This window comes from Anser anser (genome assembly GCF_964211835.1).
Source record: "Anser anser genome assembly, chromosome: 14".
NCBI lineage: Eukaryota > Metazoa > Chordata > Aves > Anseriformes > Anatidae > Anser > Anser anser.
Genome location: NC_139735.1, coordinates 13,289,027 through 13,308,455, shown reverse-complemented (window position 1 = coordinate 13,308,455; position 19,429 = coordinate 13,289,027). Strand labels below are relative to the sequence as shown.

At 51.4% G+C, this 19,429-nt stretch overlaps 2 protein-coding genes across 10 annotated transcripts in view; one reads left to right on the top strand and one right to left on the bottom strand.

Moving 5' to 3' along the window:
• The window catches only part of CTNNA1 (catenin alpha 1), a 114,695-nt gene extending 102,368 nt beyond the window's left edge, over positions 1-12,327 (top strand). For both annotated transcript variants that reach the window (XM_083798749.1, XM_083798750.1), the window contains exons 15-18: positions 668-849; positions 1,619-1,724; positions 8,045-8,179; positions 11,145-12,327. In XM_083798749.1, the coding sequence (XP_083654875.1) occupies positions 668-849; positions 1,619-1,724; positions 8,045-8,179; positions 11,145-11,432 (711 nt within the window). In that variant the 3' untranslated portion in view covers positions 11,433-12,327. The remainder of the gene's footprint in view (positions 1-667; positions 850-1,618; positions 1,725-8,044; positions 8,180-11,144) is intronic.
• A 6,305-nt stretch (positions 12,328-18,632) lies between these two features.
• Positions 18,633-19,429, bottom strand: part of SIL1 (SIL1 nucleotide exchange factor) — a 94,184-nt gene continuing 93,387 nt past the window's right edge. For all 8 annotated transcript variants that reach the window (XM_083798777.1, XM_083798782.1, XM_083798776.1 and 5 more), the window contains one exon: positions 18,633-19,106. In XM_083798777.1, the coding sequence (XP_083654903.1) occupies positions 18,756-19,106 (351 nt within the window). In that variant the 3' untranslated portion in view covers positions 18,633-18,755. The remainder of the gene's footprint in view (positions 19,107-19,429) is intronic.

Below are 19,429 nucleotides of genomic sequence, written 5' to 3'. Positions count from 1 at the left end.
GCAGACATTTCTAATTTACCTTTTAGTACCGCAGCTGCCAGATGCTTTTTCATCCTAAGACTCCTTTTCGTGTGCTCCTGGAGGCATGAAGGCCCCTAGTATTTAAGAAGGCAAGGGCATTGAGACTTACACAGGCTGTAAACCTGGTGTAATAGATTTTATTCAGGAGTAAGCACATATTCTTTATTTTCACTTACTCTTTCCTCAGCGTGCACGCTTCTAAATAGCATTTCTAGCATTTTGCAGGAAAGAGATTCATAATGTTTCTTTTGTGCATTCCAACACTGAAAGATACCCAAGTGGATCTTGCTTTTAAAACTCTTAAATTTTATAGAAAAGACAAGTCCCTCCTCTTCGTGCAGTTTTTCTTTGAGGGATAGCAACATGTGGCAAACTTGCACATTTTTTTACTATGTAGTGCCCATGTTTCAGATGTCAACTTGTCTTTCTGGGCACTTTTTCTTCTCTGGTGCTGGTAGTAATGCGTACAGCATAAACTTGGTGTTCGAAATGGAAGGAAATAGTTCTGTAAACCCTCTAGGTAGAGGGTTGCTATTAAAATTTTATCCCCCCATCTACATGACTTAAATTGGTTATTAGTGAAATGTTCCAAGAAGCCTTCTACAAGCAGCTGGAGAAGGAAATGTGAGAAAACTCTCTCTTTCAGGCTATCATGGCTCAGCTCCCTCAAGAGCAAAAAGCTAAGATTGCTGAGCAAGTAGCAAGCTTCCAGGAAGAAAAGAGTAAATTGGATGCTGAAGTATCAAAATGGGATGACAGCGGTAATGATATAATTGTTCTGGCAAAACAAATGTGTATGATTATGATGGAGATGACAGACTTCACCAGGTGAGTCTTTTTAGTTTGTGCACACACCACCGTCTCTCAGCATTGGCTGAGATGGTGATCCTTCAGTGAAGTATTTTGCAAGTACTCTTAAGAGTCTTACTTCTTATAATTTCATTTAAATGTTACCCTATTAAAGCCTGTGTATTAACTTGGGAGATGCATTACTATGCAGTGACTGGGTGGTAATAACTGTTTAAATTGATCTATAGATACATAGCGGTTATTTCCTGCCATTCTTTCTTCCTTAAGGGTGATTTTTGTCCCAAAGAGTATATATATATATTTGCTCAGTTCTTTAAAACATTAAATTCTATGGGCTTCTTGATATTGCTATACTACAGAAATAGTTCCTAGTACAGTGATTTGCAAAAGAAAGAGTGTTTTTTTGATGCCTTTTGAAATCCATTTACTAGACTTCATACAACACTATTTTTTAAACTTGATGTTGCATTCCATGCAAATTACAAATCTGTCTTGTAAAATGTTATCTCTCATCATAATTAGGTTGCTCGAAACAGTAAAATTTAAGTTGTTTTTATTCCTAGATTTAATCTGAACATGGTGAGAGACTGGGGGTGGGGTGGAGGGGTGGGAACTGACTGGAAAATGAGGATGCTGTAATGGTCACACCTGTGACCTGCCTATTGCTGTGCAACCTCCTTCGCACAGTCGGGTGTACTGCCAGTATAATATGGAGTAGAAACAGCAGTATATTGTTCATTTTTCTGCTTTTCTGGTGCTAGGAGGTAGACTCTGTTCTGTTTTGCAGAGGTAAAGGTCCGCTAAAAAATACATCAGATGTGATTAGTGCAGCCAAGAAGATTGCAGAGGCTGGGTCAAGGATGGACAAGCTGGGACGGACTATTGCTGACCATGTAAGTCACAATTCATTTTCATAACCCTCCAGCACAAATGAGCAATAGGAGATCTTTCAGTACTGCAGACGTGGTGAATACAAGAATATATGGTTAGTTTTGAGTTTTTTTGTTTTATTTTTTAAACTGATTGTTCGGAGTTGTTTGATAGTCTTTCTAGCTGTTCTCCTGCCACCCTAAGCAGTGCAAAATGTTAAATATGTCCAGCAATGAAACTAGCAGCTCCCTGGCTTAAATCAAACACCTACCATTTTAAGGTAGCAATCTGACAACACTGCTTCATGTCACATAGTATCTAGGCCAGTTTCTCTAACTGAACAGGACTGAAACTAAATTCATGCTGCTTTTGTCATGCTCAGAATATGCCCGAGTACTTTCCAAAGCAATGGCAAGGCTGTGTAGGCAATACTGTAATTATTACATGTGTCTTATTGCACAACCCTTAATATTATTTCTGAGGCAGCTTTATAATATTAAACAATTTTTAAATGCCCTGTAGACCGAATGATCAGATTGTCAAAGCTCTCTGGTGTATTTTTATTGTCTAGTCAGAGCTGATGGAGACTTAAAGCAAGGCTTTGTAGTGACCTGAGCATATGCTACACTGTCCCAGGCTGTTGTGCACGTTGTTGTGCTGTATGCACCAGGGTGTTTGAGAAGAGTTCTCTAGGTCTGAGTATGGCTAGCTGGGGGTTTTATGTAATGCATCTGCCTGTCCTGTGCCACTTCAGAAACTGGGTTGGGCCGAGCAAAAGCGCCTTTGGTCTCAGTCCACACCCAAATTGCAGAGAGACATCAGCATTAGTAATAATGCTCTGCCTGCAAGGGAGACCCTGAAATGCAAGTAGGTTAAGTCTGAGATCATAACCGACTGACTATGAACCATCTTTTGTACAGCTCTTGCTTGCATTTCAGTCTTTCTTTGAATGTAAATTCATAATACAAGGTTTCAACTAAAGCTGTCTCACTTTGGAAGTAAATCTTCATAATGCAGATCTTTCTTAAGTGTTGCATCCAGAGGATGTTGTGTTCACCCGAATGTATTAATGATGCGGTGAAGTGTTTGATGAGGAGGTAAAATTGAAAAGTGGTTTTTAAAATGGATCTCCTTGCTACAGCATTTTGACAACCATATTTCTGGGAGAATCAGGTGTCACTGCTACCTTAGGTAAATGAAGCAAGGAACAGTTTGTGTTATAGATCTCAGGAGATCTTACGCTGAAGGTTTACAATGCTTTTTTTTTTTTAATTCGTGTGTTTTATGCAAACTTGATGTACGGTTTTCTGCACTGAGCCATGCCAAAAGATAGAAGGGGAGCTAAATGGTTGCTTTTAGTAGACATAAAGTCCTTACAAATATAAAAGATTAAGCACAGGTTTGAAGATAAATACGAGCAGGAGTGTACAGTTAGTCATTTTGACAAGAATATAGCTTTTTTTTCCCAGCTCCATCCCCTACTAATACTTTCAGCCTGCATATTTCATTAGATATGCTTACATACTCTTTAGAAACTTGTAGCAATCTGTTAATGTAGACCTGTCTGACAGCCACAGAGGACTTACAGTACGACCGTTCTGGTGGAGCACTAATGCCTTCCTGTGCCTAATACAGGGTTTTAACAAATGGAGGTGTTTTCGGGTCCTGCTAACCACGTGACTCCGGGTGAATCATGACCCCTCGTGTTCGCGTGTCAGGAACTCCTAACTTGTGCTGTCAGGCAGTTTTACGACACATTTCCTTTGAAACCATAAAAGCTATTACACAAGGTATTTCACGTCTGCTGAGAAGTGTCTAGCCATCAGCCTGCAAATTTCCCCAAAGGTATTCCATCTTTCACTCAAAATAGCAGTCTGCTTGTTTTGAATGGGAGAATGTTAAGAAGTTATGAGTACAACACAAATGAAAATGATTTCCAGCAAGACAGCGATTCGTCATGTATTTCGTTCAATGTTGAAATACTCACAAAGCGAAAAAAAACATTGCTTTTGCTCTTTGATAGCAGTGGGAGGTTGCTACCAGTTACCTGATAAGAGAATTGGGGTGGAGCTGAGAGGCTGCCCCGTGTCTCCTGTCCCAGCAAAGGGCTCCAGCAGCCTCCTGCGGGTCAGTAAGCACGGAGGCTGGCCTGGGGACAGAGGCTGGCGTGGGGACACGCACTGGGTGCCAGCTCATGCTGTCCTGCTCCACCGCTGGTACCGCTGCCACTGCCCGGCCCGCAGCAAGAGCTGCCCCCCCTGCACGCCTTCTCTCGGCGCCTACAGCCGAGCAGTGCCAGGCCCAGCTGCTGCATAGTGTCACAGTGACATTCATACCCTAAATGCAGTGAGAAAGTCTCTGCGGTTGCTCCCTTACAGCCACCAGGTGTGGGGACGGAGCCTCTGTGCTGCGTGCAGGAAGCAGACACCGTCGGAGAGCTCTTCTGTCCCTCCCTGCCCTTTTTCTTCGCACAAAGGGAGGAAGAAGGTGGTTCTGCTTCTGCAGAAGCTCAGCCGGGTGGTGGGATGTGAATGTGTACGTGCATTTGCTGAGGGTCAAGGACAGCTCCTGGGTGTGAAGGGGAGCAGCCAGCACAGCTTTGCCAGCAGCCAGCGCCGAGGCTGTAGCAGCGTCTCGGCGAGGTCTGCCATCGGGGGGGAGCAGGATGCAAAACACCTGCTCACAGACATCTCGTGTCCTCCTTGGGCTTCTTTACAGGGTGGTGCTGTTAGGGGTGCCCCCAGCACATGCTTGTTTCTGGCTGTAGCACAGCTGTCTGCTGGTGCCGTGCTGTGGGAGCCTCCCAGCTCGCCCTGGCTGCTGGCTTTTGCGGCTGTGGCTGTCACAGGTTAACACAGTAAAGCAGCATGTTAATTGGGGGTGAAATTGTTGCCTTTTGGGTGTTTTTCTGAGTGTTCCTATGCAGAAGACAGGGATTATACAGGCATACACAGGTGCCTTTTGTTGTTGTGTTTTATCTAGTGTAATATCTCTTTTCAAACACCATCAGTCTTTGAACTGAATTCTCCGTTCTGCTCATAGAAATAGCACACACGGTACAGGAGGTGGTTTTCCAAGTCATGTCACATTGATATATACAGCTGAATAATATTTCCTATTCCATTTTTTACTTCCCCCACTAATGTTTTGTTGCCTTCTTCAGCCATTGGTAAACATGCAGCAGACTCTTCCCTTGAAAGTGCCTTCCCTTAAATGCTTTCCATAAACTCACAACCCATAAAGCACCTGGAGTTGTTCAGCGATCCTCCCGACGTGCCGTACTGTGCATTTGTCAACATTCAATTCCAGCCACGGCCGTGCCACTCGCCCGCTTTGTTAGATGAGCTGTTTGGGAGATGGAGAGCATTTTCCAAAATGCTAATTCCAGCTTTTCATTAGCTCTTTGGCCAGCAGTGTTTATGGACTTCCTCTGAAACATCCTGCACTGCTGGCTAATACTGATGAACTTAAAAAATTAACCTGTAAACTTTGCTGCTTTGTTACCCACAGTTTGCACTTCACTGATGGAAACAACGTACCAAGGAACGAGTTGCAGACGCCTCAGGTGTTTTCATTAGCTTTCCTTGGGAGTAAGAAGGTGATTGCAGCCTCTCTGTGTTCACACGGGCTCAGATGCCCCCAAAGCTACGCACACGTCGCCGCCTGCGCTGTGCAGCCCGATGTGCCTGTCGCAGCACGCCAGCAGCCCCGTGGTGGTGCATTGTGTGTGTGTATGCCGGGGCTGCCTTAAATCACGGCTCAGCAGGCTGCCATACAACATGTAATACAGCTGTTTTGTCTTTGCTCTGCTGAAATACCGTCTTGGCTTTAAAAAACACTTGTTCAGGCCCTGGAAAATGCATTTATTACCTACACTTGCCTCGCTCTTAGAGTTAAAAGGCTGCTAGAGCAGATCAGTTACTTGGTGTGGGAAGGCAGCGCTGGGTTCATGTCACGCCACCTGTGCACTGTTGCAGCACAGGGGTCTGCTCTGGTGCCTTCTCCTTTTGTGGCTTTTTGTTCAGGGGAGCTTGGGTTCCGGCACCCATCTGGTAGAGCAGGAGCTGTAGCTAACGGGAGGTCCGTGGTGAGAATTTGGGGACAGCCCCTGCTGCTGAAGCACAGGGGTTGGGTTTTGGCTTTCTCTGAAAGGTGAGGAGAGGCTGTGGGGTTGTAGGCAATAAACCTGACTCCGAGCAAAGCATTGAGTAGTAAATTGCTGCCACATTTAAGGTTATTCTTCCAAGCCTACCATGTCCTTTATGAATCTTCATTTGACGGTGCCTTGTACTGCATCAGAGAGTAGTGGATGAGATGGGATTTTGCAGTGAATGAGGGTGTTTATAGAAGAGCTCTTGCAGACTGCTCAGCTCTCTGAATTTCAGCAGAATCTGGTCTGGTGGGGAGAGCAAGCAAGAAGTGAGTGCTGCTCAGAGTAAGGTTCTTCCGTCCCTATCGCATCCGACACTGGTAAATCACTGCAGCCACTTATTCTGCGGAGTTCCTGGTGCTGCTCTGGGGCAAGCAGTGCCAGGCAGACCTCAGCCAGCACACGGCTCTGTGGCTTTCTGCCCTGGCCAGCACAGCCTGGAGGGGAAAAACTGAGGGTGCTGTGCTCTGCTTGCCATCAGGCTCTGCTGTGGGGCCAGGGACAAGTGTTTGAATTTTGTATGTGAGAGCCTGGAAAGGCTGCCTTTGGTGATCAAAGGGTTGTGTACAAAGACCCTGATGCAAGAGCTCGAGGAGTTTCTGGTTGAAGCATGGCCACCCGGGAAGGATGGAGATCGGTGCGGGGGCTGGCCTTAGCCCTGCCCCTGGTCAGTGCTGCCTGGATTCCTGCTCTGCTGTGGCAGTGGTGCTGGGCACGGTACTGCCTGCCCTGGGGCAGAAAACGAAGCCTCGTTGTGGGTCCGGCACTGGCCTTGTGAGGAGGGGGACCTGTGAATGCCTGGTGGGGCGATGCGAGGAGATGTTCCAGAGGAGGAACCGGCACGTGAGCTGGCAGTGCAGTGCCCCCAGCCCCACCTGCTTGGGGCCAGGTTTGGGTGTAAGGCGTGGTGCGTGGGACACGGCGCCACGTACAGCACGTCGACCTGGAGCTGAAGGCATTCATTCGTGTGTGGCCACAATGCCTGGCCCTGAACCGCCGGCTTTTCTCAGAAATGTGACAGTTGTCGGTCGTGGTGTGCCTTGCCGCGGACACGAGAGCGCACCCTGCCAGACCACAACACCCCGTGCACCCACTGCAGTAGCTTCTGCCATCGTGGATACATCCAGAGTGGTTTAAAACGTGTTGTCCTGGGCACTGCTGCGCACAGCCGGCAGTGTCTGGGGCTCCGAGCCGGCCGCCCTTGTGTTCATTTATCAGCAGCGCAAGAGGCTGATGGGCAGAGGCTTTTCAGAGCTCAGGGCACGTCAGTCCTTTATTCCCCAGCCTTCACACACCCAAGTGTGCCAGCAGACCTGAGGTGGGCAGCTGTTCCTAGGACAAGCGCTGCTCGCCCCCGTGCTCGCTGCCGCGTGTAACGGGACTGCGGGACCGGCGTGGGCGGCAAAAGGCTTCTTGTCGCCTCTTGGTCTTAGGCATGCAGAGCTGTTTTGGACTGTAGCTGCCCCTCAGCTGGGCTCCTCTTGTTTCGAAACCCAGCGCGAGGCCGACTCATTAATCATCCTGCTGCAAAGCAAGGGACGGTCCTTCGTTTGGGTCCGAGAAGGCAGCTCTCTGCGCAGTGCTGCAGCCCCTGGAACCTCTGTAGTTTCAGTTGCAAAGCTGGAAAAGTGAATTCTGTCGTGTGTATGGTTGAGTGCTTCAGCGTGCACTTGAAAAATTTTATTTCGTGCCTGGTGAGGAATCTAGTTCCCACACTGCTGCAGAATGGGAGCAGAAGGCAGGGAAATATCAATTTTGCAGGATATAATCAAGTAACTGGTGGGTTTATCATTTCCTAGCTTCAGGTACTTAAGACTGGGAATTGAGGCTGGATGTAGTAACTTCTGTGAGTCGCAGTTTGAGATCTGGGTGTGAAATCGTTGCTGCTGTGTCCTGCATCGTGTACAGGAAGGACTTTGGGCGTCAGTAACCCTGCTCTGGGAGGGCTGGGCACCCTCCGTGTCCTCGCAGGGAGCTCAGGTTGCGCTGGCTGTATTTATTGCTTTTGGGTGTTTGTATGCGTTTAGCTTTGCCTGTGTATTGCTCGGTTGTCTTTTGGAAACCAAAGCTCCACAGAAAGCGTAATGCTGTCCGGACCATTACCGCATGCACTTGGCTGCTTTCTCGCTGAGTGACTTCAGCTCCAGTTCTCACGATCACCAAGTGAAACTTCACCTTTGGTTTTCCTTCCAGTGCCCCGACTCCGCCTGCAAGCAGGACCTGCTCGCCTACCTGCAGCGCATCGCCCTGTACTGCCACCAGCTGAACATCTGCAGCAAAGTGAAGGCTGAAGTGCAAAACCTCGGCGGGGAGCTGGTCGTGTCCGGGGTACGTAGGAGCTGCAGCATGCCCGGTTCATGCGGTTTTTCCTCCAGGGGTAACAGTTATTTCAGGCTAAGCTATTCTGCTAAATATTACAGAATATCAGCAAGGTATTTCAGGGCTTTCAGTCAAAGTTTTAGTACATGCCGAGTTTGTACTCCTGCCTGCCCTGCCTCATTGGTTTTGTTACTGTTTGAAAGGGGGGAAATACAGAAATGCAGAAAAATACTTCATGTTTCCATACTCAGCAGTGTGTGTGGACAGATTCACTTTACCTCTGTGTGATCTCCCATTTTTTAAGACTGTTTTTCACTTTCAGTGAGGTTAAATCACTTTAATCAGCATAGCTAAACCTACCCCATGTGTCTGCACAGCCTTGGAACATGCTGGGGTCCCGTAATGCTCCAGAGATGTTAATATTTCAAAATAGCTTTGCCCTGAAGAGTGCAGGGATTTTTAGTGGCTGCTCTGTTTTATGACAGCTGAAAGCTGCCGTAGGCCAGCCTGCTTCCTTATTCTAGCCATTACTTAGCAAATATTTTTTTTCACTGTACTTCATGAAATGCTTTCTCCAAAGAGGAATCTATATTGGGGCTATCTATGGGGAGGAGAGCAGAACTAAATTCTTAATTTCTCCTGGCATGTTCTTCCTTGCCCCTAGTCAGTCACGTGTGACCTCCAGTGCTTTTGCCCATCCTTGTCACGACTGAGGTAGGAAATTCAAAGAAGGGACAGAAGGGGCTGGTAGTCCGAGATCGCTGTCTGAATCCTTAAAATCAAGCAGAAGTCACCACCCCCTGCCATTCAGATGCTTCAAATGCTTCAACTTACAGCACCTTTCTCCCCACAAACAAGCCCAAGGTGTAGAGCTCTGAGTAGCAGTAGCTGAGGGAGGTCTGCACCAAGGAGCTGCAGAGGCAGCGGTGAGCCACGCTGCCATAAGCTGAGCTGCTTTGCGGGGTGATGGGCGTCTGCTGCACCTCCTGCCAGTCCCACATGCTCGTGCTGCCAGCACCGCGGTGCTGAGTGATGAGATGTACTGCAACATGTGTTGCTTTGCAGCTCTGTTGCATGCCTGATGTCCTATTATCTGCAAGGCTGAAGGCATTGTGCTGTCAAAGTAGTAGATGTGTCATTATGCAATAATATGTACTCCAGGGTTTTACTGCAGTTATTCAGTGTCTTTAGAATTTACATACCCTTCTGCCATAAATTAGTTATATGAACAGGCTGGCATCTGTAGTCTAATCTCCTGGTTTTATCTGTTCTCCACGAATCTGTCCACTGGGGCTGAATACTGCCAGTAGTAGTGCTAAGCCTCTGTCAGATTATCAGGTGAAGACCTGCTTGTGGAGGCTGATCCAGGGACTTCTGAAAGTGCTGTCTAAAAGTAAAATTCTCTCCAGTGTTGGCATCCTCCCCCATCTGGATGCAGCAAACATTCTGTGGAAGCAGAGCTATAACCAAGGCAGTGAGAGCTTGCACCCTGAGCAATCTGGCAGTTCGTTTAGAAAAGCACCTCCTTGCTTTCATTGCATTTAATACGAATCTTCCCACTGTGAAGAATCATGGAACTAGTAAAATGCAATGAAAGTGTTTTCCAGCATGATGACTGGGGCAGGGAAAGCAGATGACACTGGGTTTCTGGAGGGTACAGATCAAATCTGCCCCTGTCACACTCAGAACACAGCGTGATGGAAGGGAAGGTCCCAGCGCCATGAAAGAGCAACCGCCCCCCTGCTCGATTGGTTTTGCTGCCGGGTAGGCCATGGCTTCAAGTTCTTCCCCCGAATCTTCCTTAGACGCATTCAGTGCTGGAATTTAAATGCATGGAGGCAGCCGAGTTCTTGTGTAAGCTGAGCAGAGATGCTGAAATCCTGCCAAAGACTGTTTGGCATTCGCACGCTGCAGGTCCTGATCTTGCGTGTGGCAGATGAGTTGGTACCAAACACACACAGACACAGCACCCGCGGCCACCAGCATTCGGGACCTAGCCCGCCTCCTGCACTGAAATGTCCCCGACCGAGACTGGAGGCGGTCTTTCCCTTTGCCTGCAAGCATTTAGACCCAAATCTCCCGACGAGGTTGGTGGCCAGGCTCAGCTGGAAGTTCTCCGTGCCATCTCTGCTGGCGCTCGGCTGCTTTTCAGCCAGGGTCATAAATCATCGAGCGGGAGAATCAGTGAGTGGGGGAGTGATTGGAGGCTGCTGCTTAGGGTATGGAGCTGCAGGGAAGTGAGGTTGGGCACTCGCCTGACTCCCTGGGCTGCCGATGCGTGTTAGGTTTATTGGTTAAAAGAGGGAAACGTGGGCAGGCTGGGAGAGCCCCCGCTGGCGGCCGGAGCCGTGCTGGGACCTGGTTCTCCGCTCCGAGGCGGTGACCGGGTGCTGTCGCCCACCAGAGCAGGGCGCTGGCACCCTCATCTCCCCCTGCCTGCGCCCCGCTGCCAGCCTCCCCGTTGGTCGCGCTGCCACACACTACAGCTTCAGCAAGCGCAGCTTTTTATTCTCATTTTAATGCTGTTGTCGATCAGGAACCACCTCGGCCTGAAGAGACAATTACATTCCTTCCTTTCTAATACAACTTAATATTCTAGGGTGATTTAAATGTTTATTACCAGTGATTAAGATATTACCACGACTTTATTAATTTCATTAGAGAATAAGCTACTGTTAAAGCTTAGTCACAAAAGCAAACAGCAGAATACAAATCTTTTCAATTGCCGTTAATATGGAAAAGGCACAGATAATGTGCAAATGTTGCTCTTTTTATTTCCTGGTGGCACAAGGCAGGTCCTCACCGCGTGGTGTCGAAAGAAAATGACTGCCTCGAGGTCGGAAGCTCAGATTTCAAAAGAAAGACCAATCACTTGTACTGCTAGTACAAAATGCACCCCAGGACCATGGCGTGTTGAGGAATACCGTGTGTGTGCACTTTAACAGTGTGTAACTCTCACGTTGATGTTCGGCAGGTGGACAGTGCCATGTCTCTGATCCAAGCAGCCAAGAACCTGATGAACGCCGTGGTGCAAACCGTGAAGGCTTCCTACGTGGCATCGACCAAGTACCAGAAGTCCCAGGGAATGGCTTCGCTCAACCTTCCCGCCGTCTCTTGGAAAATGAAGGCTCCAGAGAAGAAGCCCCTGGTCAAGAGGGAGAAACAAGACGAGACCCAAACTAAGATCAAAAGAGCGTCCCAGAAGAAACACGTCAACCCGGTGCAGGCTCTCAGTGAATTCAAGGCTATGGAGAGTATTTAAAGAGGTGTCCCTGTTGGTTATTTTTCTTTAGCCCACTACTGCTACTTCCTGAACTCTACTTTTAATATTCTAAGGATTTTCAAAAGTTTACTATTCCTCAAAATGTATTTACTTAATATAATTTTGATAACTTTGTTTAGATCATGTGGGGAAATACTCAAATTATAAGTCCTTTCAATATAGCTTCAGCCTACAAGAGTGTGTTAATTTAGATTGCTTTTAGATTTCAGGGGTGTATTTCTAGCTGAAAATTATTTTGTATAATCTTGCTTTAAATAAAATATTCTATAACCAAAGAGGGTTTTACAATAACACTAACAGTTAACATTGATAGTTGAATCATTCTGCTTGGAGACTGCAGTTTTTCGTTGTGATCAAGAGGGAAAAATTAGATCTTTTCACTCAAAAAAGAAAAAAAAGTATTATTGTATGTATTAGTGTATTCCTGCTGGGGATGGAGAGGGACTAAGCTTTGTACGCTGAAAGGAGAATGAAAACACAGCGGGCGCTAGCAGGGCCCTGCCCTGGCCGCATGCTCACGCCTGGCCAGCACATGGAGAAGCGCTCGCCTGGCCCCGGGGAGCCCGGGTGGCCTTGGCTGGGAGCGAGGAAAGGGGCGCCGGGCCTGGGGGAGCCTCGTGCTGCCTGTGCCACGCGTTGCTGCTGCTCCCTGCCAGAGCCCGAGCCTGAGCCTGCGCCCACGCCCGCAGGCTGCCTCGCCGCGGCCCTGCACTGGGGCTTTCGTGTTCGCGGGGGACAATCTGGTGAGACACTCGATGCGTGATGAAAGGAAACCGATTACTTTTGTATGACACGAGATGAGAATTTTAATGCCTGGTTACAAATTACTAATGTATTTTGCTGCGGGACACTAATAAAGTTGCTTTTACCAGCCGGTGTATTGTCGTGCTGTGAATGTAGCGTGTTTGCAGCCCGCCCCGCTCCCCCTCCCCGGCATTCAGATGCAAATTGGCATTGTGCTCATTTCTAATAATTGCTATGCATCCTGCCTTGGGCTTGCGAAGGAGCCCAGCAAATAATGTTTGTTCAGGCTGCAATTTAGACTATACATTATTTGTGATAACTGTAGCTACAAGGTATAATTTTGCTGTCTTATTTAAATTTTATGAATTTCAGTGTGTTTTACACTTACCAATAAAGTCCGGTATTCCCGAGGAAAGGTTTGAGCAGGTCAAAGTCTTGTTTGTTGTTTTTGTAAAGCATCCATTAAAATGGAAAGAGGCCTGTTCTGTATTTAATGTTTTTAACTGCAACTAAATTTGGGAGCCAGTCGCTGGCAGTGTTTAAGTTATAATTTGATTTATCTTGATCAGCTTACAATTTACTATATCAAGCTTATTGCTGTCAGGTTACCAAATTGCTGATCAGAATCAGACTAAATAGTTACTGGGATAATTTTGCTGAATTTATTATGCTTCCAAGCATTTCAGCCTCTTGAGTATAAATGATAAGTAGCTGGATTTCCTAACAGTTTCTGTAAGCCTTTAACATCTGAACGGGCATCTGCCTAAAAGGGCAAGCTAATGAGCTCGTCCTGCTGGCAGTCAAGGGTTAATGAAGTAGCTACGTTGCAGATCTTCTGTCTTATTTGTAATTGTTTTCTGCTTTTATACAATATGACCTTTTTTTCTCTCCTGGTTTTAATATAATTGTCTTAAAGGTTATATTCCCTGGGCTGTTCAGTAGCCCTCTTCAAAATAAATGCATTATTCCCCCCAAATTCCATCAGTTGGCTTTAAAAAATAAAAATCTGTATATTAAGATGAACAGACATCTGTATCTATTTAGCCTTTGGGTAAACACGGGTTGGTTTTATGCTGCAGACTTCCTGAGCACCAGGTCAGCGTCCAGTTAACGCGGCTCCACCTGAGCCAGGACCAGGAGCCGCTCTCGCCGCGCCTGCGCTGCTCCTGTGGGAGAAGTGCGCGGGTTTGCGGAGGAGAGGCGCATCAAGGTAAATGTTTAATGGATGTAACTTATTTAATTGGTGCATTTAGAAATGCACGGTCAGCGGCTGGTGGGAAAGCAGAACCCTAACTTGCTGAAGCAGGGAGGATTTAGGGTAATGTTAAATCCGATTTTCAGTTCCTGTGCTGCCGTACAAATAGCCGGGGACTGGGTTATCGATACTCGGGTCTTGCGCTGCTGCTGTTCACCAGAGCAAGCCTTGTCTGAACAGAGGTGCTCTATCTATCTGTTACCTTAACGAAGATCTGCTTTTACATCTGGGGAAAATTCCTGGGTTTCCTGCTCATGGCTTACTGCTCCTCCAGGGTGAAGCCGAATCCAGGCTTGTGCAGAAGGCGCGCTGGGAGCAGCAGCAGCTTGTGCTCGTGCTGCGAGAGCAGCGGTGCTCGGGGCGCCTGGGGACGGATGGAGCTGCTGTCACCGCCCAGCCAAGCCTCACGCCTCGGCCTCTCCCCGCGTGGGCTTCCCTCGGTCTCCCGAGAGCTCCCAGGACATCGGTAATGGGAAGATCGGCGCAACTCCCTCCCCAAGCAGCTCCTCCGTGCTGGGTGGCGATGGGGGCCAGGCGGTGAGCTGCTGCCTTGACACAGGAGTGAAGCTGTAACTTTATTAGAGCCAATTGAAAAGAATTACAGTAATTACTGCTTGATGTAATTAAGCGCTGGGGAAGGACTTGTGCAGTTTGTCTCATCCGTGGCTGCTGGAGGGGAATGCTCTTCTTCCAGCAGTAGTGAATGAGCACAACTGAGACAAGTTTTAAAAAATGTGCATGTAGGAATTGGGAAGATTTTCAGCCACGTTCCCAGATGGCGCACGAAGAAGCGAGCTGCTCCTTCCCTTGGCCCTGCTACAGGAACGTGTCTGCACTTAACAGGAAAAGAAACTGTGGGGCTGAGCGCTGGGGTGGATGCAAGCTGCAGCCTCGGGGAGGGCAGGGCTGCGAGGTCACCCAGTGGGGGCCTGTCCTACGCAGGTGCGCGTCCCCAGCCTTGCTGTGTCCTCTCCGTGGTCCCCAAGCCCTGGGACACGGCTGGCAGGGGCTGAGCGCGGGCAGGTGTTGGACTCCCCTGTGGGGCAGCGCTGGTGCCGAGGCCCTGGTGCTGCCCACGGAGGGGCTGCTGCAGCCCTGTCCCAGCATGGGGATGCGCTCACCACAGCGCTGACACCGGGCACGAGCATCGCGCCACTGCCCAGCACCGTCCCGCCTGCCCCAGCCCTGGGGAGATGAACCCTCGGTAGCCGTGAAGGCAATTAGTGAAACCACATTAACTCCCCCAGCAGATAGTCCTAGTCGCAATTTAAAGGGGTCTTAATTCAATTCAGCGGTGAATTAAGCCGCATTGAATTTATGCCGCTTTAATTGCGTGTGAAGGTTTCCGCACCGAGGATTAATGCAGTTTAACGGCTGCCTTTTAATTTCAAGGCTTTCTGCTCACTGGGGCAGCCTCGCTGCTGCCCAGCTTGGAGCTCGCCCCCTGCATGGCCCAGGTGGGTCCCGCGGGGTTGGGGCTGACCCAGGAGCGCTGCTGAGGCGCTCGTGGGTGCGTGGCTGCTGGCAGAGCAGAAGCGACACTGCTGCTCCCCGCTGCTCCCCGCTGCTCCCCGCTGCTGGCCAGGGGGTGCTGGGAGGGGGCACGGCCGCAGGACAGGGCGGCAGCAGCCAGGCTCAGGGCTGGGGCTGAGCCCCCGGACCCCCGCTGCTGCTCGCATCGCCCACAGCCCCGGCTGAGTAACGCACGGCACCGTGGGCACGGGAACTACAACACAGAAAATAGCATGGTGAGAGAAGAAATGGTTTGATTTGCTTTCTTTTCTTCTAAATTTCAGCTGGTAAAGTTATGAAAAAAATTAACCGAAGAGCAGCTACGTGTGGTCTCTCAATGTAGTTTCCAAGCAGAAACCTGGAGCTGGTCCTGCCTGAAAAGCCCAAACCCCAGTGTCTGAGAGCCGGGGTGCAGGCAGGTGCCCCCTGCGTACCTGGTGACCCCCCCTTGCCATCCATCCCAGCCACGTGTCACCCACGGCTCCGTCACCGAGGCTGAACACTGACTCCCATGTGGACTGTAAGTGCCAGCAGCCATCCAAATTGATCCGAGGTGCTGGATTTGCTTGGGGCTTTGTGAGTGCTGCCGGGAGCAGTCCCCACTCTGCTGCCAGGCCCCGTGCACGTGGCTGGGGGCTCGGTGCCGCTGCCACCCCAGGACACTGGGAGCTGGGGCAGGCTCCCACAAAGGCCCCCATGCCTCTGGTGCCCAGAGCCATGGGGGCTCTGCAGCCACGTCCCCCAGGCCTGGCAGGGGCCTGGCCCCACCGCAGACCCCTTTGGGGTAGAGGATGAAGGTCTGGGGCACGGCCATTGAGAGCAAAGTCCAGCAGCGTGGGCCAAGCACTTCAGCCAGCCTTTGCTCAGCGCCTTCAGAGAGCTTCAGCATGCTTTTTGGTAAGCAATGCCAGGAATTTTTTTTCATTATTTTAGGTTTTTGCTTCCTTTTAAGACTATGTTCTTCCTCCACTGTGTTCCTCTGACAGTTTGAGGGAAAATGCCAGTGGGTGTAATTATTCATAAGCTGCTCGCCGCGGCTCCCCGCCGGCTCTGCGCGGTGTTTTTCTGTTACAGTGCAAATATCTGCGCCGCGGCTTATTTGCATCTGTGCGGTGCTTGCAGCTGGGGTCCCCGCCGCTGGAGCGACTCACACAGGCACTTTGGAAAGCAAAGATGGGGAGGGGGAGGCACACACCAGCAGAACTGGGGGCTGCTTTCCCTCCCACCGCTGCCCAAGCAAGCCCTTGCTGTGAGCCCTGTGCTGCTGCAGCAGGGCTGGAGGCAGGAGGCGGGCGAGCTCCAGCCCTGCGGGTACCAGGCAGGACCCTGCACAGCGCCGCAAAAGCTGAGCTTGTTTCCACGTAACCCTTTAGGATTCTGGAGTTGGGTTGGTTTTTGGCCTGATTTTGGGGGCTGAGCAGGGAGGGCTGCGCCAGCTCAGTTGCGGCTGCCTCGCCCCGGTGCAGAGCGAGCAGGTGGCTGCGGTGGCGCTGGGCCAGATCCCTGCATTCCCCCGCCGGCATCGCCCGGGGACTCGGGTTCACCCTCCCCAGGTGGCGATTGTGATCAGATTTTTATTTATTTTTACTGCTGCCTACAAACCAGAGCTCCGGCAGGGCTGGCTGGGAAACGCATCGCTGGAAAATGAAAACAAAAAAAATCATTTCTAATCCTAGCAAAGCAGCCCGAATCGAAACCCAAAAAGGGAAGGTAAAAAAGATCGATATTTGTAATTAGCCCTACTACTTAGCACTGACAACTGACAAGCCATTAGAGGTAGCCAGAAATATTTTAGCACCGAGAAGGGCTGAGAGCCCTGCAATAGCCTGATCAATGGCCGGTCCTGCTGCAGGAAGGCGCTGCCCCACTCACACACCTTTGCACGCCCCTTTGCACGCTGCCCCGCTGGGCTGCCCCGGTGCTGCTGCAGGGCTGGGCTGTGGGACGGGACCAGGCCGCCTTTAATTTTTATTTTTTTTAATGTACTCTTCAGCAGTGCTGTTGGTAACACCAGCGCTTCAGCCCGTGGGGCGCATGAAGCCACCAGCTGCCCTAGAGCGGGCACAGCAGGAGTGAAACTGCCAGTGCCACAAAGCGACTCCGAACCCGAATGCGGGCATTAGAAGCGCTCGGCTCCTCCCCGTGCTGCGAAGCAGGCGCGCTCGGTGCAGTGTGACGCAGGCCAGGCTGGCAGGGGTGGCCGCAGCACCAACCCCACGTGGGGGCTGGCTTCTTGGGACCCCAACATCCCTGTGCTGCAGGGGCCGGGGCTTCCCCACGGAGAAAGGCCATCTGCAGCAGCTCGACCCCACGTGCAGGTGACGAGTCAGGGCCAACATGTGCCACCCAGGAGAGGACAGCAGGGTGACGCTCCTTCCTCTCGTTCCACCAGGGGCTACGGTGGAACCAGGTTGGTGGCCGTGGGGGCCTGGTGCCCATCCCTGAGCACACGGCATCACCGTGGAGCTCACCGCGACGTCCTGCACTGCAGGACTCGGGGGTGGGGGGCTCGTTCTTTACGGGGCAGTGGCTCAGACTCTCCCTTTATTCAAAAGAAGATTCAGAGCAAGGAGGGGCTGATGTTAGACAGACAAAATAATGAACAAATGTCGTTTTTATAACGTTCTTTGCTGATGGTGGCAGTCACCTGCAGGCCAGGAGGTGGGCAGCCAGAAGCATGGGTGAGATTTTTGGTTAGGACACGGAGAGGGCAGGACTTCTTCCCTGAGCTGGCGAGGAGAAGCCCAGCCTGGGTGTACGGGGGAGCTGAGGACAGAGAGGAGAAGCTGCAACTGCAAGGGGTGCAGGAGGGAGCCGCACCGCCCCGCACAGAAAGGAGGGGTCAGAGGACCGGTGACCCTCTGATGGCCAGCCGGCAACCTAGAATGGGCTCGAGTCTACCTGCTGCATGTCACCCATCAAAACCCTTTGGCTGTGAGCCTCAGTCCCTAGGAGTCGGCATCTTGGAGCCCATCTCCAGGGACGAGAAGAATCTAAGCAGCAGGAGCGGCTGGTTTTTCACAGGGCTGTGAGCTCCACCCACCATCGCCTCCCGGGAGGGACGGAGCTGGCCCGTGGCCGCACCACGCCAGGCCCTGAGGTGATGCTCTGGCACCCCGAGCACCCCCGATGCGCAGCTCTCCGAGCAGGGAGGGCCTGGGGGCTGCACGGCGGGGTGGCAGAACCCCGCTGTGACCAAGGGACCGGCGAGTCCTGCTCCGAGCGAAGGCTGGAGCAGAGGGCCCCGGAGCCCCTTGCCCAGCGTCTCACGGGAACGCCACTCGGGCCTCCCAGAGGAGCACAAAACCCAAAAGCAGGCTGTGCTCGCCCAGCGCTGCGATGCATCATGCAGCAGCACGCGGCTCACAGGCACTCCGCAAGCCACCGCCAGGCCAGAACGAAGGCGGCGCGGAGCTGCAGGAACAAACACCTCCCCTCGCGCAGCAGCGCTGCCCAACGAGGACAGACCCAAACCCCTCAGCACCCCAAACAGTCCTGCAGGAAGCGCTCAGCCATCTGCTTTAGGGACCCGGCTGGAGGACGACAGGCAATGTAAGGCGAAACTCTGCCCCTGCCCTGCCGGGCACGGCCCCCTGTGGCCAGAAGCATTTCATGTGAAAACAAGCACGCCCCTGCCACTCGCTCTCACAGTGACGCCGCTGGCACACTTGCGCAGGGTGGGATCTCGGTTAGCCCAGCAGTTTATTCAGAAGTGCCTTTACACCCGAGCCCATCAAATGCCACGCCGTTGTCCTGAATTAGCTGCAACACAACTGAAATTACCGCGCTTTTCATCCTAACTCCTGGATGATGGTGTTGACGGAGCCGAGGAGCTCCTTGAAGTAGCCGTCCTTGTCGCCGGCCCTCTGCTCCTCGGCCGCCAGCTCCTCGTACTCGCTGCGCAGGAGGCCAAGGGCGGCGCTGAGCGCCCGGTCCCCGCGGTAGCGCTCCCTGCAGAAGGCCATCAGCACGCCCAGCAGCTGCAGAACCTTCTCCCGGGCGTCGTGCTCCGGCAGGGCCAGCAGCTTGGAGACCACCACGCACCAGTCCTGCTCCACCACCACCGGCACCAGCTTGACTTGCCGGTACTGCTGGATTTTCTCTTCCGTCTGGTCGCCGTGCTGCGAGTCCTCGAGCAGCATCTGTGGGGAAGGGCAGCAGGCAGGGGGGTTGTTTTCCATCCGTACTGGTTAACGGCCCCGGGAGGGCTGCCTCGCAGGACAGCGGGCTGCGCACCCCAAAACCCCACCTCGGAAGGTGACCTGTGGTGGGAACACAAGGGTGGCCACAAAGTGGTGGCCCTGGAAAAAGCTCTCGGTGCCTGGGGACCCTGGTGGCACGGGGAGGGGACTCAGAGAAGAGAAGACCTGTAAGGCCCTCGGGCCTGCTGCTGCTCCTGGCTGCCGGCCCCCGGTGATAAGGGCCATGTCGTTAATTGTTGTGATTACCGCGCTGCTCGGCTCAG